General features: G+C 35.4%; 1 protein-coding gene across 1 annotated transcript; it reads left to right on the top strand.

Moving 5' to 3' along the window:
* Positions 1–1,398: 1,398 nt before the first annotated feature.
* On the top strand, positions 1,399–22,771 carry LOC125669176 (cell migration-inducing and hyaluronan-binding protein-like). Its single transcript, XM_048903622.2, has 24 exons — positions 1,399–1,524; positions 2,007–2,232; positions 5,707–5,870; positions 6,875–7,058; positions 7,215–7,370; positions 7,823–8,056; positions 8,217–8,321; positions 8,707–8,840; positions 9,144–9,216; positions 9,447–9,586; positions 9,689–9,846; positions 11,199–11,274; positions 12,881–13,015; positions 13,155–13,281; positions 13,618–13,681; positions 13,780–13,815; positions 14,103–14,183; positions 14,801–14,978; positions 15,356–15,556; positions 16,319–16,518; positions 16,669–16,833; positions 19,854–20,025; positions 22,441–22,497; positions 22,688–22,771. The coding sequence occupies exons 1-24, from the start codon at positions 1,399–1,401 to the stop codon at positions 22,718–22,720; spliced, it is 3,225 nt and encodes a 1,074-aa protein (XP_048759579.1). The 3' UTR covers positions 22,721–22,771.
* The last annotated feature ends 275 nt before the right edge of the window (positions 22,772–23,046 follow it).

Raw genomic sequence — 23,046 nt, 5'->3', positions numbered from 1 at the left:
AAGATTCGTTACAAAATTGGAAATTCCAAATGGCAGTTATTTTCCTAATCTATTTCAGGTTTTCGTTTTAAATGCTATTTTCTTAACATAGTCTGCCTTTTCAAGGTAATGCCTGAACACAGGCACTTGTTTCTGTAAATAACTTACGACCTCTGTATACTATTAGCATACATAGGTCGTAAGTTATTTACTGAAACTAGTGCCTGTGTGCCTGAATTATCGAAATTCCCACTTTCACCTTTGCATATGAACAAGGTGAAGATTACGAACAGTGATCAATCTTACAAATCATAAAGATTACAAAATGGAGAATAGGGCAAACAGATCTTTCCTTGACTACGGATCACTCTTGAGCAAGGTCAGGGGTTTACGGCGGGATGCTTACTCCTCCTAATCCCACCTCTGGTACGTCCAGGGGTCCTTTGAAAAACGATCCTATGTGCCTTAGTAAATGATATATTTTCATATCAAATAAAAGCAGTTTAAAGAAACACATAATTATTGCATAAAGCTAAACTGTTAGACAAAATACTGCATTCAAGAGATTGCAAGCTGACACGTGTGATATTTATGGCATCGAAAAGATGAAAACGAAATAGATATAAAATGCAGCATAATTTGCTGAAATGGTGAAATATTCATGAATCATGGCATGAAATAAAACAACAACAAAAACCAAGCATGTGTCATCGCTAATTTTAATATTCCTTCTATAATCTTAGTAATAAGTGCTGTTCTTCTACATGTGTTACCTCAAACAATTTATGATTTACTTTACATAAAAGACATGAAAAAGGAGAGATTGTAGGAGATAGTCCTGGATATTTCCATACTATCTGATTGACTATATGATATACAATTTTCGTGGTAATGTTTAAAAAGGTCGTAAATTTAAGTGATCCCACCATTGGTGCAGTAATGCAGCATCACTATGTAAATCAATATATTCCATGTATTATATAAAAGGATGAATCACAATTTCAATTTTAACAAGAAAACAGCATATTTTGGTAATGTATGGGTTAAGTGTAACTATATCTGCGTAATATTCAGAATCTTATTGAAAATTTCTCATTTGAATAAAAATAATTACGAGATATGTATAAAAATATTAGAATAGATAAAGAAACTAGCGAGAAAATAATCCGTTAGGAAAAGTTAAATGCTCTACAAATATGAATATTTAGATCGATATATATAAAGAAATTATCGAAAATTTCTTTATCACATATATTTGATATCGAACTTTGAATATATCATATATTTTGAATGCAATATTTTGAATTTGAGTTATTTTTATACATTGTTGTTCTTATTAAATATCAATTATCAATAGTCAACTTGTAATTGAATTTGAAATAAGCTTCTTGCCCAGTTTTCATTTTGACACACTTTAAGATGACAATGACCTGGCCTCCTTTCCTGTCCATTTCATTGTACATTTCTGTGGTTCTGTCGGCGTGTCCTGATGAGGATGGGACATTAAAGCCGTGGTCAAAAGCAGCCTCCTGGCCTAGCGGAAAGGTGAGTATACGAATAAGGATTAATTCTCTACGTGTATGACTGCAGTTTAAAAAGATATACCAATTGCAGGGGAGAGCGAGTATTAAGAATCCTATGAATTTTATGAAAATTATATGGTAATAACCTATGTATCAAAGTTCGAAAAAGAAATTCCCAAAAACACTGGAGGCAGCGAGAAAATGATTTCGAAAAATTGATTGATTGTGCTTTTTACGCCGTTTTGGATAACTTTCAGCCATTTCGAAATAGTCTATACCAAACGATATGATTGGGTCAAAATGCAAAGTTTATAAAGCATAACTTTTTCATCAAGTTAACCTTGTAAAGAATACCATCTGTAATCAAACTTTTGAAAATATCATGAGATTTTCTCCAAAAGGAGTCTTCGAGAAGAAATATTCATTCGTCATACAAATCTATCAGAAGCATTCGTTTTCTGCATGTTATATACACGCTTTTCCTTTATCTACCTGCTCCAACAGGTGCCCCAGGAGAATGAGGAAATATTTCTTAATTTCTCCGTCCTGTTAGACACGATTCCTCCCGAGTTGTTTGCTATTGAGATACAAGACGGTGGCCGCCTCGTGTGGAGCAGTAACGGTGACTACAGTTTGAGATTACGTCATATTCTGATCAAGAGTGGGGGAGAAATGCACATAGGAAGTGAGGAATGTCAGTTCGAAAGAAAGGCAAAGATCACGTTATTAGGCAAGTATTGCAAATTCTTTGTAGTTTGCAGTATTGTCATAGGTCATTGCCGTGGTGACATAGTCTGCAGAGAGCTTACTTTAGGAGTGGAAGATCAATCCATCCATTCATCAATCCGTCGATCCGTCCGTCCATCCGTTCGTCCGTTTATCCATCCATTCTGATTCAAATCGTGAGGATACGAAATTGCGATGGTTTTCTTCATCGACACTTAGTATTAGCTGTATTCATGTATTCGTATAGAATGTTTAGTAGATCTCCCAGTTGAACTATTTCGGCCCCTAGAAAATAGCTAAACAAACTGAAAAATTAAAGAAAGACTCGATGATTTGTTTTGCACAAACATATTCATGATACAGCTTCAAATCATTTGTTTCTACTATTGAAATACATGTACATTTAAAGCACAGGACTTCAAACATGTTACGAGTTTTTAATTTCATTCAAATATAGTCAAAATCCTAACGTTTTTCTTAAAGAAAAATACAGAAAATCTTTGAACAAATAACATTATTTCGATCACTTAAAAATGGATTCTTTGATGAAATATACAGAGGTGAGAAAATATGGAACATACCCGTATGTGAAAGCAGAATTTTAGTTTAAAAAGACGTTTGATAATGAAGACCCAGTATTTTTTCTGGATTACAGATGTAATATTCAACACTAAAATGGGGGTCCGAGGGATAGGCACAACCAGCAATCTAGTAAACAATAACTGAATTTCCCCTAATGAAAAAAAGAAACAAAATCAGGGCACAGAGATATTGAAAAATAGGGGAATAAAGTTTCTCAAAGTGAAAAATAAAATAAAATAAAAATAAACTACAAAACAAATTAAAGAAGGAAATTTCAAGTGATCTTTTTTATCACTTACATCGGGTGTCATTTAAGTTGTCAATGTCTGTATTTTTGTTTAAAGAATTTTCTCTCTCTATTCCTACTTACTTTATTTCATAACATCATGTACCTTAACAAACGATATTTATTTCATGAGAAAGACAAACTTTTAATCATTAATAATGACAGAAATAATGTGCAATATAAACATTAGCGGAATTCAGGTATATCTTCAATCGTACTGAATTTTCAAGTGTTTTATTGAAACAAAAGTCGGATATCTCATTCTGTTGCTGGGGCTCTTTCCGGTTTCCAGATCCTTTCCTGTTTCTAGATCCCTTTCCTGTTTCTAGACCCCTTTCCTGTTTCTAGATCCCTTTCCTGTTTCTAGATCATTTTCCTGTTTCTAGATCCCTTTCCTGTTTATAGATCCCCTTCAATCCTCTAGGATCACGTGATTAAGGTTATATCAACTGAAAGATCACAATTCGTAGTTGACAAGAGTAGACGAAGATACTGCTTGGGTAGGTTCAAACCTGTTAGACGAGGAAATACCATTTCTGGAAAAGAGCAATCTGATTAAAACCAGATCCTGAGATCCGCTCACTTAGATCGCTACACTATTGTAGCGATTGTAAGCGTATTCTAGGATCTGATTTTAATCAGATTGGAAAAAGAGTTGCGATGAATTGCACAATGATGTACATTGTATAAAGATATTTCACACCAATAGACAATCGAGCTGCAATGTTTGAATTTACTGAATGTAGGGATTGTGATCATGAGAAATCAGCTGTGTTGCTGTCGGGCGAAAGAAGTGGAAAGATGAACAGATAATACATGGACATACATCCAGGGCATGTTACTGTGCGCCCTGTGATGACGCAAAATACAGGTGTCAATATGAATATACTACATGGTTATAGTTTAATAAGTAAGTATCCATTAAGGGTTAGTGCGACGTTACCATGAAGAGCGTAAACATTTTCAAATGCAATACTGATGTTTGCACCCATAGGATATTGAGAACATACGTACAGTGTATGGGATGATGAGAAATGTTAGCAATAACGCACCACTGCATATTGAAAGTAAACATTAACGGTAGACTGGCAGCTCAGCTGTATGACAAACGGGATGATTTCAGCTTCTCCACCATCAAATTCCCATATTTATGTAGCAATATTCCATTATCACCTGCATATGGTGTTTATGTCTCTCAACTGATTCGATACGCAAGAGCTTGTTCTGCGTATGGTCAGTTTTTGAATCCAGACAAGCTACTGACAAACAAGTTGATGGTGCAGGGGTTTCAGCAGTCTCGATTGAAGTCAGCATTTCGCAAATTCTATGGTTGTTATAACAATCTAGTTCGTCAATACAACCTATCATTGGGTCAAATGCTGTCTGACGTGTTTCATACCGATTGTTAGGCCGTTCTTGACACACTCATTTTAATTACGGATAACTCCGCGTTTACCTGATCAGGATATAGGGCTCACGGCGGGTGTGTCCGGTCGACAAGGGATGCTTATTCTTCCTAGGCACCTGATCCCACCCCTGGTGTGTCTAGGGGTCCGTGTTTGCCCAACTACCTATTTTGTATTGCTTATAGGAGTTATGAGACTGATCACTGTTTGTCATCTTCGCCTTCCATGATCTACAATCGGAAATTAGTCAACTGCCGACTCTATGACGGATCGGCAATATGAAAAACTGCAACATTCGATGGAAGTCATTTCTGGTAGGACTGCAGAACTGACATTGATGCACGTACCGTTATTAATGATAAATCGGAGAAAGACATTTTAAAGAAAGGCTTGTATTAAGCTCAAGGTATACCTAGAAATGTTTCTAGGGAAATGACAACAATATGACCAGCTGATAAAACTCTAGAGGGACGTTTTACGTCACCAAATCAGACGAAACTTTATCGTGCGCAGTTAAAGGAAAGACGACAGAGAACGTCTGATACCTTGTCAGAGTTTGGGCAGGCTACACATAGATTGACTCGTTTAGCTTATTCAACGACACCTACAGGCAAATGTATCGCTTGGGTTCGATTTTACTGTTAAAGAGTAAAGGTATAGAACTCTAAATATGGGGAACCCAATTTAGCCGATGTAAAAGCAAGAAACCAAATGGTATAAAATTCTACTCTGTATTCTAATGAATCTATCGATAAATTGCCTGTGACGATGCCGTCTGAAGTAAGGGAGACGCTTGCAAAAGATGCAATGTTTATTTCGGGCATGTGCTTATGTATCAAGCGGATTAGACCAGGTAATCCCAACGAAGACATTGCGAATTTGATGGTGGTTATTATGTACTATCTGAAGAAAAATATCCCAAAATTAGCTGCGGATGTTGCCATGGTTTTATAATTGACTTTTTAAAGGATACATATACAGTTCTTTCATTTTTTTTAAAAGAGAAACATTTTTAGAAAAATGATAATGGTTGTATTAATAGCTTTTAAATGAAATGTCAATTGCATTTTGACTGAATTGACTTCAATTTGACTAGCAACCTATCATGTGAAGCGAATCAAGTATGACTGCTATGCTTCGCATCACATGATAGATTGCGAGTGAAATAGAAGTCGATGCATGCAAACATCTTTGGTGTTTGCAGGTGAACCAGATGAGAGGGATATTCCCAAACTGGGTGAGAAGTTTATAGGGGTACTGGCAGGTGGAACACTAGAACTTCACGGCAAGGACAAGAGGTCATGGACCAAACTGACTAAGACAGCACCCAAATATAACTCCACCCATGGAGAAATCTACAAGCACAAAGTATGTCAAACATTTCACCTGCAAAGACGTCCCTTGCATCATATATAAACCACCTTCCTCGATTTCACCTTAAATTATTTCGCATAAAAATTTGTTAATGTCATACATTGTAATGAATTTGAATTTCTATAATCTAAATTCATTGAGGAGGAACGGTTTTTCTATCAATATTTGGTATATTTCAAACCTTTGAAATGGGGTTTCGAACTCTGTGTTAACAATTCCTTGTCACATATATCAATTAACATTTAAATTATTTATGCCGGTAAAAAGCGACGATGTATGTTACATAGTTAACTCCCCATATTTCTGTAGCAATATTCCATTATCACCTGCATATGATCTTTATATATCTCACCTGATTCGATGCACACGAACTTGTTCTGCTTATGATCAGTTTTTAAATCGTGGCAGACTACCGACAAACAAGTTGATGGTGCAGTGGTGTCAACAGTCTTGTTTAAAGTCAACATTTCGCAAATTATATCGTCGTTAAAACAATTTAGTTTGCTAATGCAACCTATCATTGGGTCAAATTTTGTCTGAGGTGTCTCATATCGATTGTTAGGCTGTTCTTGACACACTGATTTTGACTACGGATATCTCCGTTTACCAGATCAAGATATCGGGCTCACGGCTGGTGTGACCGACACAGGGGATGCTCACTCTTCCTGCACACCTTATCCAATCTCTATCATATTCAGGGGTCTATGTTTGCCCAACGCTTTATTTTGTATCGCTTGAGGGAGTTATGAAATTGATCAGTGTTCGATATCTTCACCTTTCATGAATAATGTGAGAGATTGGAAGTTTTGGTGAAATCTTTACGAACGATCATTCTGCAAAATAATTAGTTTTAAGTAAAAACAAAATAATACGAATGAAGATATTTTATACAACGTTGGGAATGACAAAGGGATAAAAAGACAGGAGAAAGGTAATGCATAGATTGACACTTAATAAATGAATGTTGTATCCATTCTAAACTCACACTTTCCATTTAGGATAACTCTCCGATAAAGATGAGAGGGGTCTACTTGTACCATTTTAATACTTCTGTACCAGAGAATTATGACGTGATAAACGACAAAGCGGTGTTTGTGAAAGGAAAGATTCATAGGAAAATCAGGTATCCCTCTCAGGATGATGTAGATGCGGCTGTGAATGAACTCATCACATTTATAGATGGTGAGTCGCATCAATTTTAATCTTCATACATGTATGTCATTAATAACGAATGGAAATCCACTGTTAAATGAACAATGTCGAATAAATGTTGCTATGTGTAGTTCCACAAATGAATTGAATATTCAAAGAACCATGTTAAGCATTTGCTGAATGTAGGGATACCCACTGGAGATATATTTGCCATTGCTACACTAAAAAACTTTCGAGGATCTAAGAATGTGAGCGCGCTGTATAATGCTCTGGACGATTTGGGCGCCACCACCTTTAGATCGGCAACAAATAATGACGCATACGTAGCCATCGGCATTAAAGGTAATCTTCCCACTGATAAATATCATTTCCTGTAATAGAAAATAATCGACCCCACTTAGTAAAATTACGAGGACACCTATGATAAATTTCAGAAACTGGTCAAGGGGGATTATCTTTTCTAAAAAAAAGAGGTACAAGGTTTCAATTCCCATGATCTGTCCCTGAAACCGTTACTGAATTGTCCACATTTCACATTTTTGACGTACAAACAAACGGGGCGAACAATGAATCAGACACGAAATGACCCCTTTGAAACTTCTTTATACAGACGTGTGTTTCCCTTGCTTTTTATAGACATGTGTTTTGTTTGTTTGCTTTGCTGTTTAAGGTCCCATTCAATAATTTTTCAATGACACAGATTTTATAAGATGTATTTGTCTGCTGACGTTACTGTTCACTGGTTTTTATTACACAAAATTCACTTGTATATCAACATATGGACATGTTTTTAGGCAACAAATCGTCCGTTCTGGAAAGATTGGGGGGAGATTCTTCTGGAGGCGTAGATTATAACGAAGCTTCCATTACATATGCTATACCGGATATTGAACGAGAAATAGTCGTGATATCTTACAACCACCACGTGAAAGAGTACCAAAGTCACACAGAATTCAACATCATTAACACATATCTCACACGACCAGTGATATCGGTATTCGATGACGTCATGAATGACTGGAGTGTGGGTAAGATCAGTGTAGTTTGGAAATTCGTTTTCATCACAAAATGATTTACAGTGTAATAGCATGCCTCATTCTGAAATATATAACATGTCCTTGCACGAATAATTGATACACATGTACCTAAATGTTCTAAATGTGAAAGTGACTTCAATGCATGTTGTAGGCGATAAAATATTCATTACATCCACTGATTACAAATGGGACCAAGTGGAAGATTTCACCATTATAGATTGTCCAACATGTCCCCCTAAGTCCATCAGGCTTGATCGTAAGTACATCTGTGGTTGATAAGTCAGGATTGGCAACACTTGCCTCTGTAAACATTTTATGAAATACAATACAATCTCAGTAGCAACATTGACTATTGCCTATATGAAGTACCATTGTTCCATATCACAATGAAGATAATAAACACAACCAATGCATCAGTGAATGGTACTTCTTCTAAAATCAAATTATATGAATTGTGATATCTAACATTCTAAAGATGTAAAGCTCGAGGCTACATTTACAAAATATGCGATTTCATAAACCATTTCAAACATCAATCCATGTCATGATATTTATGTAACAGACCATTTGTATCAATTACTAGTTTTTTCTTGGTGTACGTTGCATACTGTGGTATACATGTTTTTTGTACGGTTGAATAGACCATCTGAGATTTTCTCATTACGGGGAAATCTTTAAAAGAGTGGATATGCGAGCAGAAGTAGGATTAAAGACTCGGTACATTCATATAACTTCTGAGGTTTCCGAAGGAAAAAGCAATGGGGGACATGTGAAGGTGAGTTGTTCACAACCTCCTGTACAAAACAAGTTCAAGTAGGCAGTGGAAGGGAATGAAAATTACGCTCGTTTTAATTAATATGATGAACAAGTTGTATATGTAAAACTTAAACGGTACCAATTATGATGCACCAGATGCGCATTTCGACAAATAATATATCTTCAGTGATGCTCAACCGAAATGTTTGAAATCCGAAATAACGATAAACTTGCTAGAGCTATTTATATTTCTTTAGATTAGAATGTGTCATTACTCTTCCTGCTTCAATTACATAATTTAGATTTAAAAATATGCTTGAAGTTTTTAAAGGGATTTAAGCGCGTAGCTGTGGAGGGGACAGAGTTAACTAACCTGGGGGACCCACTGAAGTTAGGTGAGGCATTATATATTTTAAAGACATTTGATTTTATTTAGCATGTATATGAAATGAAAATTTGAAAAATCATCCTTAATGCTCTCTGAAATGTCGAAGAAAAAGATAAAATAACTTTTAAAAATTATTAAAACTTTACTGAAATGAAGTATGGTTTGATCAGTCTGATTGTTTTTTGTTACACAGATTGAATGTTTTAAATTTGCATTATGCGACATGAAACCTTTCAGGTCGATATCCTCTCCATTACCATATGTGTTTTGACCTAGCCAATCGCACCTTGTACCCGACTCCATCTTATATAAGGCGAAACTCTATACATCATACTCAGTTTCGCTGTATAACCATCCATGGAACACAATCGGCAGTTGTGAGTTTCAAGAATTCAAATATTTCCCAAATGTTTCATACTTTAATGTTTCTTGAAGGCAATATAAGTACAGTGTTTAACACGTGACTTTGGTTTCTTTAGATCGCAGACAACGTTTGTTATGATTGTGTCGGACATGGGTTCTTTGTGGAGGATGGAGGGGAGAGAAATCTTACATTTTACAGAAATCTTGGTTTGGGACAGAGACATTTTGAGGGAGCCCCTATTATAGGGGTTACTGGTGCCATCCCATCAGACAAGTAACGAATAGATTGATTAACTCCTTGAAGCTGTATGGCCCAAAGCTCATTTATCAGTTTTTGTAGATGATCTAGTTTTTAAAGTTATTACTTTTCCTTAATCACATCATTGAAAACATTTGCATGTAAAAAAAAAAAAAAAGAAAAAAACCCAGTGAGAAGATAGTTTATAAGGTAAAAACACCGGTACGCATACAGACATTTGCCGCTCGTTAGCTCTGTTAGGCGTGTATAAATAGCTCCATACGCATCAGGGAAATCCCAATACATAAATTAAATTTTTAATTTAGTTCCGAAAGAGCGTATACGGCGAATTACTAAGAGGTATTTGATATTTTTATTTCTCTTGAACTGATGGCATTGTACTGATGGCATTGTACTGATGGCATTGTACTGATAGCATTGTACTGTACTGATAGCATTGTACTGATGGCATTGTACTGATAGCATTGTACTGATAGCATTGTACTGATAGCATTGTACTGATGGCATTGTACTGATAGCATTGTACTGATGGCATTGTACTGTACTGATAGCATTGTACTGATGGCATTGTACTGATGGCATTGTACTGATAGCATTGTACTGATAGCATTGTACTGTACTGATAGCATTGTACTGATAGCATTGTACTGATAGCATTGTACTGATGGCATTGTACTGATAGCATTGTACTGATGGCATTGTACTGATAGCATTGTACTGATGGCATTGTACTGATGGCATTGTACTGATAGCATTGTACTGATAGCATTGTACTGTACTGATAGCATTGTACTGATAGCATTGTACTGATAGCATTGTACTGATGGCATTGTACTGATAGCATTGTACTGATGGCATTGTACTGATAGCATTGTACTGATGGCATTGTACTGATAGCATTGTACTGATGGCATTGTACTGATAGCATTGTACTGATAGCATTGTACTGATGGCATTGTACTGATGGCATTGTACTGATAGCATTGTACTGATGGCATTGTACTGTACTGATAGCATTGTACTGATGGCATTGTATTGATAGCATTGTACTGATGGCATTGTACTGATGGCATTGTACTGTAGTACACAGCTTTACGATGAACTGATGGCATTGTACTGTAGTGCACAACTTTACGATGATCTTACCTCTGAAAGTCTTATCTGGACACGTGACAATCACTTGATTCATGCATTAGAAATGGCCGAGTGACAGTTGTTTGTAAACACCGATTTAAAATCAAAGAAATCTGGTTAAAACAGGTGAAATGCATACATATGTTAGAATAAAGATTTTAATGAACAAAACTTGATTGAAAAAGAACATGGTTAAACCCTTCATTAGTTAAAGTCTTTTTAATGTTTTACAGAGATAAAGGCCCTGCTACTTACTGGATCACCAACCCATTGACAACCATGGTAAACAACGTAGCTGCCGGCGGTCAGGTACACGATTCAAACATGCTTATTTCCCCTTACATTTAGGGATTGATTTGATTGTAGTTTGTTCGTACCCACAGTTTGTAAATACAACTACAAACTTAAAATTGTAAAAGTCCATATTATTAACTCCTAAGTTGACACTGGGCGACTTAGTCCATATCAATGGATAAGTGACGAATACATGATTAAGGAGTTAGTTTCCTATCAAATCGATGTAGTAGTGTATGAAAACCTGCAAACCGAAAATTCTTCCTTTCCAAATTAATGACAGGGTTCACAAAACCCAACAAACCGAAAGCCGCCCACTTTTAAAGTTGTAAGTTAAATCAGCATGGGACGTACTTTCATTTAAATCTGTCATCGAAAATCGCGATAATTAACGAGAAACAACAATAAAAAAAATGTGACTTTATCCACTCGAAGACATTTTCATTAGGTTTTAATCAAAGGACGTGTCTATTTCTTGTGAATGTGTAGGGGTGGTTACCATGTTTAATTGCTCCGTTTTAACTCTCTATCTGCATTTCGTTTAGATAGTCCAACCAGTTATTCTGTCCTTAAACGGCAGACTTAACTTTCTCGATATTCTTATGTTAGGAATTGATTATATTTTTATCGACTAATCTGAAGTAAATTACTCTTAAAAATCAACTGTAAAGGCGCAATCGAAAGCTCACTAACATATAACCGACAATATAGTACAGTCATTTGTAAGTTCCTGAAGATGAAGTTTTATCTCGTATGCAAAGTATTTCAAGAACAAAGAAGAACGTTAATTAATACGCTAGTTTCGAGATAAGACCTCTCCTGTGTAGGAGGTACATTTAGTAGAACTTTGAGCGCCTAAGTAGGACAAAGTGAACCTACAGTCAGTGAGGAAGACGATAAAATGTATTAAAAGCAGCTTCTCTTTAAATATGTAAATGTAGGAAAATACTATCGAAAGAAATGTTTGACTAAAGTAGAAACATAAAAACAATATAATATTTGAAAGTAATATCCTGGATATGATACCTACGACCAACGAAATTACGGATATAATAAGAATTCCACGTATTTGATTATTCCCTGAATACTTAACATTTACTTAGTTTGTGTATCAGTTGAATTCGGGTGATGAAACACCGTATGAGAAACTTACTGAGCACATTCACTTATGCAGTGATGAATATCTGCCCCACTCCCGCATGTAAACAAGTTGTTTCGCGCCTTATTAAGCACGGGAGTTCTTCAAAGGGAAATAACTCGAACGTATTTCGAAACCGGCGTATTGACTAGGTCCTCAATATCCTTTACGTGTCGTTTGAGGCGACTAAATGAGATGAGACCGCAAAAACCGAGGCACCAAGTCAAAGTAGGTGTGTCATGATAAAGATCCGCAGCATCCTGTTCAAAGGCCCCAAGCACCGAGCACAGGCCGACATTTTGCAGTCCGTCACCGGCAATGGTGACGTTTCGATATGAATGAAAATTTCTCGAGCGGGGCTTTAATTACTATACAACTAACATACCATAATAAATATTTTAACTTCCTACTGATTGTAATCTATGAAGAGCTACTTCTAGTGTAGTTTATAGCAGATTAAAAAGACCAGAATCACATTTGCAGGGCATAGGGTTTTGGTACGTGTACCCTGTTGCACCAGTTGGACCCTCTGCAGATAAAAACTTCATGCAACCAGGAGAGGCGAGGAACACCAAGATAACCATGTTCCTGAACAATTCCTGTCATTCTTATGAGACGGTAAAATCATTGTCACGCCATGAATTAAATAAAATGTAGCAAGCAAAATAAGATTTTGAATTTCGATCGTGATAATTATCATATAGTGCTATATTCTTATATTAAGAAATAAAGATATATGTTATTATTTCCTTATCAGTGTTTCTTTATTGATAATGAAATGGACGAAAACTTTACTGTTGGAGGGTACAACCGCTACCACCCAAGAATGAATCCTTTGGATCCTACATCACCACGTGTCCCTGCGGTATTTGAGGGTCTCACAGGTACATACGTACATATACGCAGCACCTGATAAAAAGTTAAAATTCATAATCCCTTTAAAAGGAATGCTGCAGTACAGTAGTAAGTAAATACAAGCATGCAGATATAAGGCTCATGGCGGGTGTGACCCATCGGCAGGTGGTGCTTATGCTTCCTAGACACCTGATCTCACCTCTGGTATGTCCAGGGGCGGTGTTTCCTCAACTCTATATTTCGTATTCCTTAATGCAGTCTTGAGATGGATCACTGTTCTTTATCTCCACTTTTCATGCAATGTATTTTAATCACAATTGTTTATGAAACTGACATCAGATCTTGGAAATGTGTTCCTATTTCAGCCAGTAAATGTACTCGACAGAACCTGTGGATCCGGTCGTCACCCGTTATCGTTAAAAGAGCATCGTGAGTAGATTAAGAAGTCATGTCGTATACTAGTAACTGAAAATAATGGAATTTTTTTTTTCAAATCAAACTAAAGCTAGTTTATAATTTCTTTCCAGTCTTTCAGACAGTCCATTCGGGGCATTCTTACTGAGGTTGGTATAAGTGAAAGTTTTGTCTGACACCGTGTAGATCCGTTTTTAAAATGCAATACTATAGAATATGTTTGTTTGATTGTTTTGCGTCTGATGTCGTTAAAACTAACTTTATGATTGTTTTTGGTTTCCCTGACGGTTTCCATTGAGAAATATTGTAATTTCGTGTATATAAGCAGTATATGTTAAGCAATGAACAAATTCTGTATTCTGAATATTCTTAAAACATTGTTACCATGACTGAACCTAATAATTCATGAAATTTCCATTGCATTCTCACAATACAGAGAAGTTGCAGTATGGCAAATCTTTGAAGACAGTGTTATAATCGGACTTTCGGATAACGTTGGTGAAAATCTCATTTTCAGGTAAAGTTGAGAGCTATTTACCTCAGTTTTGATTACGATAGTTGTGTTCTGGGAAATTTAACCGTATTTCATCTACTTAAAGCATGTGTTGTAGCTTTCTCATCATTATATACTGTATCTGAACTAATCTAATGATTCTTAGTTTGCCATTAAAGGCTATAAAAGGACGATAGATATACCTTTCATTCGATTCATGTTGCATGTTATATATAACCCGAATGCTTATTACCACATTGCGGGAATAATTGTATTGGGACTTATTTGGTTGTGGAATACGCTGACAGTATAATTCATGAATGGTCACTCATGATGATTTTGAAAGATATATATTGATTCAGTGTGCATTTATTTAAGAAGCATTAGCGCTTCATGAGATGCAAAGTGAAACGTTACAGTTCACACCATCTCGTGTTTTCAAAATTAAAGTGTGTTTTTAATATCTACATTCTACTTATAATCACCTGCCTTTAAAAGGGGCTTACTATATTGATCTGTATTCATACGCACATTGTTCACAACCGCAGTGCATTCACGAGGAACTAATTAAGATATCAAAGACGAAATTATTGAAAATGTAAATTACAATTATGATACATTTATTTTTTCCTCTTTGTTAGGAATAAGGATACCATTGGGTTCCGTTTCTCTAAAGGACCTATAGTGCTTAAGAACACGTGGTTTGGTAGTTTTGAATCATCATCAGAACGAATAAGTACAGCCATTGGCAATCAGCAATGTATGAATCATAACGACCCAAGAAACTCCTTGGATAATGTCATGTTCGACTTTGATGATGTACGTTAAGATCTACATGTACATAATGTACAAGTTACATCTTGCGTATCCAATGTTATTTTTAAAATACGGACAAACCATTTGCCTTACGATAACTATACAATATTAGAGACCAGAAATTAAAACATTTAATTCACGTTTATTGTTTGATATTATCTTTGAAATTGTCGAAATGGTGAGGTCTTATCAGAATATTTTGTAAATATGTGCATTTATTTAAAGATGAGCTTTTCTAACCAAATCTTACATTATAATTTAAGAAGGATACATTGAACGAATTTAAATCTAGAAATTGGAACGGCTCATCGATGTTGTATACCAGCAAATAGACCTCTCCCATTGGTATATGATTTCTAACGTCTTTCATTTTCGTTAAGGGACCAGGCAAACGATTTATGTTTCAAAACTGTACCTCAAGATCTCCGGATATGGATTCCATATTCGCCTTACGAGACAACAAAAAAGCCATGACGGATGATGACGTCACAATTGTTACCAATAAACCTTTCCTGCTTACAGGAAAGTGCAAAATCAGGTCTGGTTGGAATGCAGCATATTGTCCACATGTGTATGGAAAGGTACATTTCTCTGAAACGTTTACACTGTTTGACAGTGGTTCTTTTAAACCGACAATGGACATAACTTCTGACTGCCCGTCTGTAACAAAGATGATTAGTAATGATTTTTAGGATAGGAAGTGTCTTGGAACACAAATAATAACAGAATTACATGCATCGTGTAGGAATTTTGTGAGTGGACTGAAACGTAATTCTAATGTACAACACAACTAAGTAATTCGTACTTTTTATGCCCATGTAATCGGAAATTCGAGAGCATATAGTTTTCGGTATTTGCATCTGTTTGTCAACAAATCTTTAACCATGGCTACACCTTTTGAATGGATGGTGAGTGAGTTTTTGTATTGCACATGTGTATTTCTTTTGACAAGACCTGTGTTGATACCCACAATTTTGACCCCATGACCTTGAAGTCTGACTTATTTTTGATAAACTTTAAGCTAGGCCATAACTTTTAAATGTTTAGGGATTTCATATTACAAATAAGTATCCCTTTTGACAATACCTATCTGTATCCCTTATGAGGAGACCTTCTTTTAGTACGAAAATAGATGACCTCATGACCTTGACATGGGCGTTTGAGCTACTTTTCAAAACATTTGAATAGGTATTTATAGGGCTCTCATATTTCACATTGGTATTATTTGTGACAAGACCTTTAGGTACCATAGTTTGCTGACATACGGAGAAATCAGTGTTTCACAAACACACCGATTCTTGTCTTTTCCCCTTGAAATGTCATTTTGCTTCTTTTCTTCCTAGATCTTCGTATCGTACGAAGACCGCTTTAACATAGATATGAATGTGTACCGAACGGACGGGGTGTATCCTAACCTACCGTCTGTACACATGGACGAAGAGAAACAGTTTCTCCCGATACTGGGCGGATCCCATAATTACCTCGTTAAAATCCATGGTGCTGTACCCTCTGTGGTTACATTTGACGCTGAAACAATTACCAAGTGAGTTTCTCTCATCAAAATAAATCAAAATGAAAAGATTGAAATGAAAACAAAATTTACAAATTTAACAATCTGGTTGTACACATCTCAATGATTTAACAATCTGGTTGTACACATCTCAATGATGCTCTGTCTTTTTAATCAATTTAGGAGTAAGTACGCTCTTATTGCACTTTGCGTTCCGAGAGAGGCTGATATTGAATTCGAGTATCGAATGAAGGATCAGATCAAACGTAAAGTGCGTGCGGTAAACTCCCGACAGGAAGTGGTGGACGATTACACAGTTGGTACCTATTATTATGACAAAGTGACTGGGTAAGTATGCTGCTTTACACATAGGTGTTACTAACTATCGTGATACTATTAGGTGGTACTAACTATTGTGATACTATTAGGTGTTACTAACTATTGTGATACTATTAGGATGGAGCTAATTATGAATTCCATTGCTTTACACATAGTGTTACTAACTATTGTGATACTATTAGGTGTTATTAACTATTGTGATACTATTAGGTGTTATTAACTATTGTGATACTATTAGGTGTTATTAACTATTGTGATACTATTAGGTGTTATTAACTATTGTGATACTATTAGGATGGAGCTAATTATGAATTCCATTGCTTTACACATAGGTGTTACTAACTATCGTGATACTATTAGGTGTTATTAACTATTGTGATACTATTAGGTGTTACTAACTATTGTGATACTATTAGGTGTTATTAACTATTGTGATACTATTAGGTGTTATTAACTATTGTGATACTATTAGGTGTTATTAACTATTGTGATACTATTAGGTGTTATTAACTATTGTGATACTATTAGGATGGAGCTAATTATGAATTCCATTGCTTTACACATAGTGTTACTAACTATTGTGATACTATTAGGTGTTATTAACTATTGTGATACTATTAGGTGTTATTAACTATTGTGATACTATTAGGTGTTATTAACTATTGTGATACTATTAGGTGTTACTAACTATTGTGATACTATTAGGTGTTATTAACTATTGTGATACTATTAGGTGTTACTAACTATTGTGATACTATTAGGTGTTACTAACTATTGTGATACTATTAGGTGTTACTAACTATTGTGATACTATTAGGTGTTACTAACTATTGTGATACTATTAGGTGTTACTAACTATTGTGATACTATTAGGATGGAGCTAATTATGAATTCCATTGCTTTACACATAGGTGTTACTAACTATTGTGATACTATTAGGTGTTACTAACTATTGTGATACTATTAGGATGGAGCTAATTATGAATTCCATTGCTTTACACATAGGTGTTACTAACTATTGTGATACTATTAGGTGTTACTAACTATTGTGATACTATTAGGATGGAGCTAATTATGAATTCCATTGCTTTACACATAGGTGTTACTAACTATTGTGATACTATTAGGTGTTACTAACTATTGTGATACTATTAGGTGTTATTAACTATTGTGATACTATTAGGTGTTACTAACTATTGTGATACTATTAGGTGTTATTAACTATTGTGATACTATTAGGTGTTATTAACTATTGTGATACTATTAGGTGTTACTAACTATTGTGATACTATTAGGATGGAGCTAATTATGAATTCCATTGCTTTACACATAGTGTTACTAACTATTGTGATACTATTAGGTGTTACTAACTATTGTGATACTATTAGGTGTTATTAACTATTGTGATACTATTAGGTGTTACTAACTATTGTGATACTATTAGGTGTTACTAACTATTGTGATACTATTAGGTGTTATTAACTATTGTGATACTATTAGGTGTTACTAACTATTGTGATACTATTAGGATGGAGCTAATTATGAATTCCATTGCTTTACACATAGATGTTACTAACTATCGTGATACTATTAGGTGTTATTAACTATTGTGATACTATTAGGATGGAGCTAATTATGAATTCCATTGCTTTACACATAGGTGTTACTAACTATTGTGATACTATTAGGATAGAGCTAATTATGAATTCCATTGCTTTACACATAGTGTTACTAACTATTGTGATACTATTAGGTGTTACTAACTATTGTGATACTATTAAGATGGAGCTAATTATGAATTCCATTGCTTTACACATAGGTGTTACTAACTATTGTGATACTATTAGGATAGAGCTAATTATGAATTCCATTGCTTTACACATAGTGTTACTAATTATCGTGATACTATTAGGTGTTATTAACTATTGTGATACTATTAGGTGTTATTAACTATTGTGATACTATTAGGTGTTACTAACTATTGTGATACTATTAGGTGTTACTAGCTATTGTGATACTATTAGGTGTTACTAGCTATTGTGATACTATTAGGATGGAGCTAATTATGAATTCCATTGCTTTACACATAGTGTTACTAACTATTGTGATACTATTAGGTGTTACTAACTATTGTGATACTATTAGGTGTTACTAACTATCGTGATACTATTAGGTGTTATTAACTATTGTGATACTATTAGGTGTTATTAACTATTGTGATACTATTAGGTGTTATTAACTATTGTGATACTATTAGGTGTTACTAACTATTGTGATACTATTAGGTGTTATTAACTATTGTGATACTATTAGGTGTTACTAACTATTGTGATACTATTAGGTGTTATTAACTATTGTGATACTATTAGGTGTTACTAACTATTGTGATACTATTAGGTGTTACTAACTATTGTGATACTATTAGGTGTTACTAACTATTGTGATACTATTAGGATGGAGCTAACTATGAATTTCATTGCTTTACACATAGTGTTACTAACTATTGTGATACTATTAGGTGTTACTAGCTATTGTGATACTATTAGGATGGAGCTAATTATGAATTCCATTGCTTTACACATAGTGTCACTAACTATCGTGATACTATTAGGTGTTACTAACTATTGTGATACTATTAGGATGGAGCTAATTATGAATTCCATCGCTGTATCTAAAGAGAGGTCAGTCAAACAGATGGTAGTCCAATGATGGTGATACTAATTGGTATTTATAAGTCATCTGCTGCTCAGGGGGGGGGGGGGGGGGTTTGTACTCACTAGTACGACAACACTAACACGTCTTCAAGAAAGTGACGACTCATTTCATGATGGTTTCAATATTATCATTAAATTAACAATGAATTGTATGTAAACATTTCTAACTTCCAAGAAATAAGAATAAAATGCAAACCTGATATTTTCCGCATGGCGTCGTTATTTCAAGTCTCTCTTTGAAGTACTCCGTATATCCACTAATTGCACATGTGTTGGTAAATGAGATTAATATTCATTACTGTATCTTGCTTGCAGAGTTATCTTTTTTAAAATGATTCACGAGTTGGAATACGAAACTGATGAAATATCTCCATGTCCCAGCAATATATGTCCTCGTGGTAGAGTCAGAGTGAAGTCCGGGAATTTAACAGATTCTGATTGTGTCAGCCGATTTGCCACCGTGCAAGAGTACATGCAAGTATCCACGGTAAGTACAGTCCGATCAATCTAGACATTTGCAATATGTTTAGGTTTTCAAGTCACGTGAGTCAGTATTACTACTTTTTCTTGCAAATCTGTCATGAACCTTTGAACACTTTTCACTTCTCAGTAGCTGCGTGTCCACTTTTCATAGAAATTGCATGTTCTTTTTATAGCATAGGGGAACAAAACTAGTATTTTTTAAAGTCTGTGCTCAAGCTGTTAGGGTCGTAGACCACGTGCTGAACCTATAGTAATTGTTCAAGCTGTAAATAATTTGATCATTTGCACCCATGTGCATATTCATACTACATGCGGGTATGACAGTGCCAGCAATGTAAAAATTCAGGGTTCCTGGGTGCTGTGCGATGCTTAGAACATTGAGAAAATTTGACAATTTAGGGTTCCCAAGTGCTGTAAGACGCTCAAAACATTGTAAATATTCAGAGTTTCTGAGTTATGCAAATGGTTTAGATCCATTGGCGAAGCGAGAATGATTTTTTTTGTGAAAATGCATCGTCAAATACATGTATTTGAATTTTGTCGCGCTTCTCTGAAATCTGAAAAAACAAACTAGATGCATCGGAAAATAAAACAAAATTGTGAAATCAGTGGCTCAGTCTCTAAGCGGGTCTATGTGTATCATATAGTGAAATGTATTAGATATTCGAACATATCTCTCATACTCGGGAATCTGGCAAAAATGTGCGTACATGCATAGTTGTCTAGATCATGAAAGCCTCTGCCGAAATTGTGAAAATCACAAACTGGATATGTCTCGGTAATTAGAATCGTATGATTTTAGAAGCATATGTGCATGTTTTTGTTATTAGTAGGCAAAGACGGCGAAGAAGCGTTCCAGGATCAAAGTATACCATCTCAACTACATAAACAGATATAGTCCACATTCCTATGTAATGTGAAACCACTTTAAAGGGGCTTTGAGCTGAAACTTTTCAAATTTTAATTTCCCATTTCTAATGTTTACAATGGTTAACAAGCGTATTTCTAGTGGTCAGCAAAAATGTGAATGTCAGTTGTAGAGTTACAAGAGAGATACAGAGCTCACAATTCTTTGTTATGTAAACAAGGCTCGTGTCGGGTTTCTGTTTACATAGGTTAGATATCGTACTTGATTAAAAGACACAAAGGTTGTCCACTTTTTCTTCATACTTATATATTTTATTGAAAATAGATATTAATGTCAGAGTATATATATTTTACAGGAGTTTCTGACTTCATCTAATTGTTTTGTCTTTAGGAGTCCTCCATTGCAGTTACTTTTCGAACATCCATAGGTCACCCCCTCGAATTCAGAATTTCTGTTTCTATTTTTAAATCATGATATTGCTTCTTTAAGCAACCCCATATGCACTTGACCGGTCGAGATAGCCTAGAGGATAAAGCTAGCAAACTTCGTCACGGATTGATTGTTTGATGTTTTTCGCCACACTCAACAATTTTTCAGTTATATGGTGGCGCCCAGTTTTTATTGGTGGAAGAGAGAACCCAGATACAATGTACCTGGGAAGAGAACACCGACCTTCCGAAAGTAAACTGGGAAACTTTCTCACTTAACGGCGCGAGCAGGATTCGAACCCGCGCCGACAGAGGTGAGAGGCCGTGTGATTTTGAGCGCGATGCTCAAACCACTCGGCCACGGAGGCCCCTATACTTCGTCACGGAAATATCCCCTCTTTGATGTAAACATAGGTAGATACAGTTCCATCGCAGCAGAAAGTTGCGGTCTTTTGGATAAGAACACATCAAAACGGATAGCACATGTCACGTATTTGTTGTCATGATAAAGAACCCTGCCTGGCATCAGGCGCCATACATCGATCAAAATTCAAAGCATTCCATATAAAGTTGGTCACCTCTACATTAGTAAAAATAATCTCTATTAAGACGCAAAACAGCATGGAACACGGATTCCTAGAGCACATATATACTGTACCTACCTGTATACTGTAACTGCCTGTATACTGTAACTACCTATATACTGTACCTACCTGTATACTGTACCTACCTGTATACTGTAACTACCTGTATACTGTACCTACCTGTAACTACCTGTATACTGTACCTACCTGTATACTGTAACTACCTGTATACTGTACCTACCTGTATACTGTAACTACCTGTATACTGTACCTACCTGTATACTGTAACTACCTGTAACTACCTGTATACTGTAACTACCTGTATATTGTAACTACCTGTATACTGTAACTACCTGTATACTGTACCTACCTGTATACTGTAACTACCTGTATACTGTAACTACCTGTATACTGTAGCTACCTGTATACTGTAGCTACCTGACCTAAACATGCATACTGTAACTACCTGTATACTGTAACTACCTGTATACTGTAAATACCTGACCTAAACATGGATACTTTTTACTAATTTTTCTTAGGGCACCGCCGTTCATGATACGTCTACTTTACGGGCAACATCTGCTGATCCACCAGAGGTATGTTATAATACTTTTATTGCAAAAAATGTTGAAAATCGCTTGTTCACCATACGATATTGTGTACAAATGTAATCGTGTAAAGCTCCCAAAGTGGGTAAACATAAATAACATGACCCAAAAGATACGACACTTCGAACAGACATGAGTTATTGAAAAAAAAAAATCTTTGTGTACTCATTTGTTGCAGACGATCGGTCATGGAGCGACGTATCCCTTCTAAGAAAGCACCCGGGCGTTCGTAATCATGTACCAGGCTTTCTTTTGAATTCATGTTCATAAAGAATAAACACGACGATCCAAACACTGTGTGACAATTTTGGTGTTGATTAGTAGTTAGAAATATTCCTACTTGTACTTATTGTAAGAGAAAACGTTACTGATTAGTGAATGCTTTGATCTTAAGAGTAAAAATAACCTTGACAAACCACAACAACATACTTGTTTACTTAGAGACGATAGGAAAGGCTTTGTTATACCTTCACGCAACTGAGAGAGAGAGAAAGTTATGCCTATTTAGTTATGCCTAAATAATGCATTTGTTCAAAA

This window comes from Ostrea edulis, chromosome 4 (assembly GCF_947568905.1).
Source record: "Ostrea edulis chromosome 4, xbOstEdul1.1, whole genome shotgun sequence".
NCBI lineage: Eukaryota > Metazoa > Mollusca > Bivalvia > Ostreida > Ostreidae > Ostrea > Ostrea edulis.
This window is presented reverse-complemented; position numbering and strand designations above follow the sequence as displayed.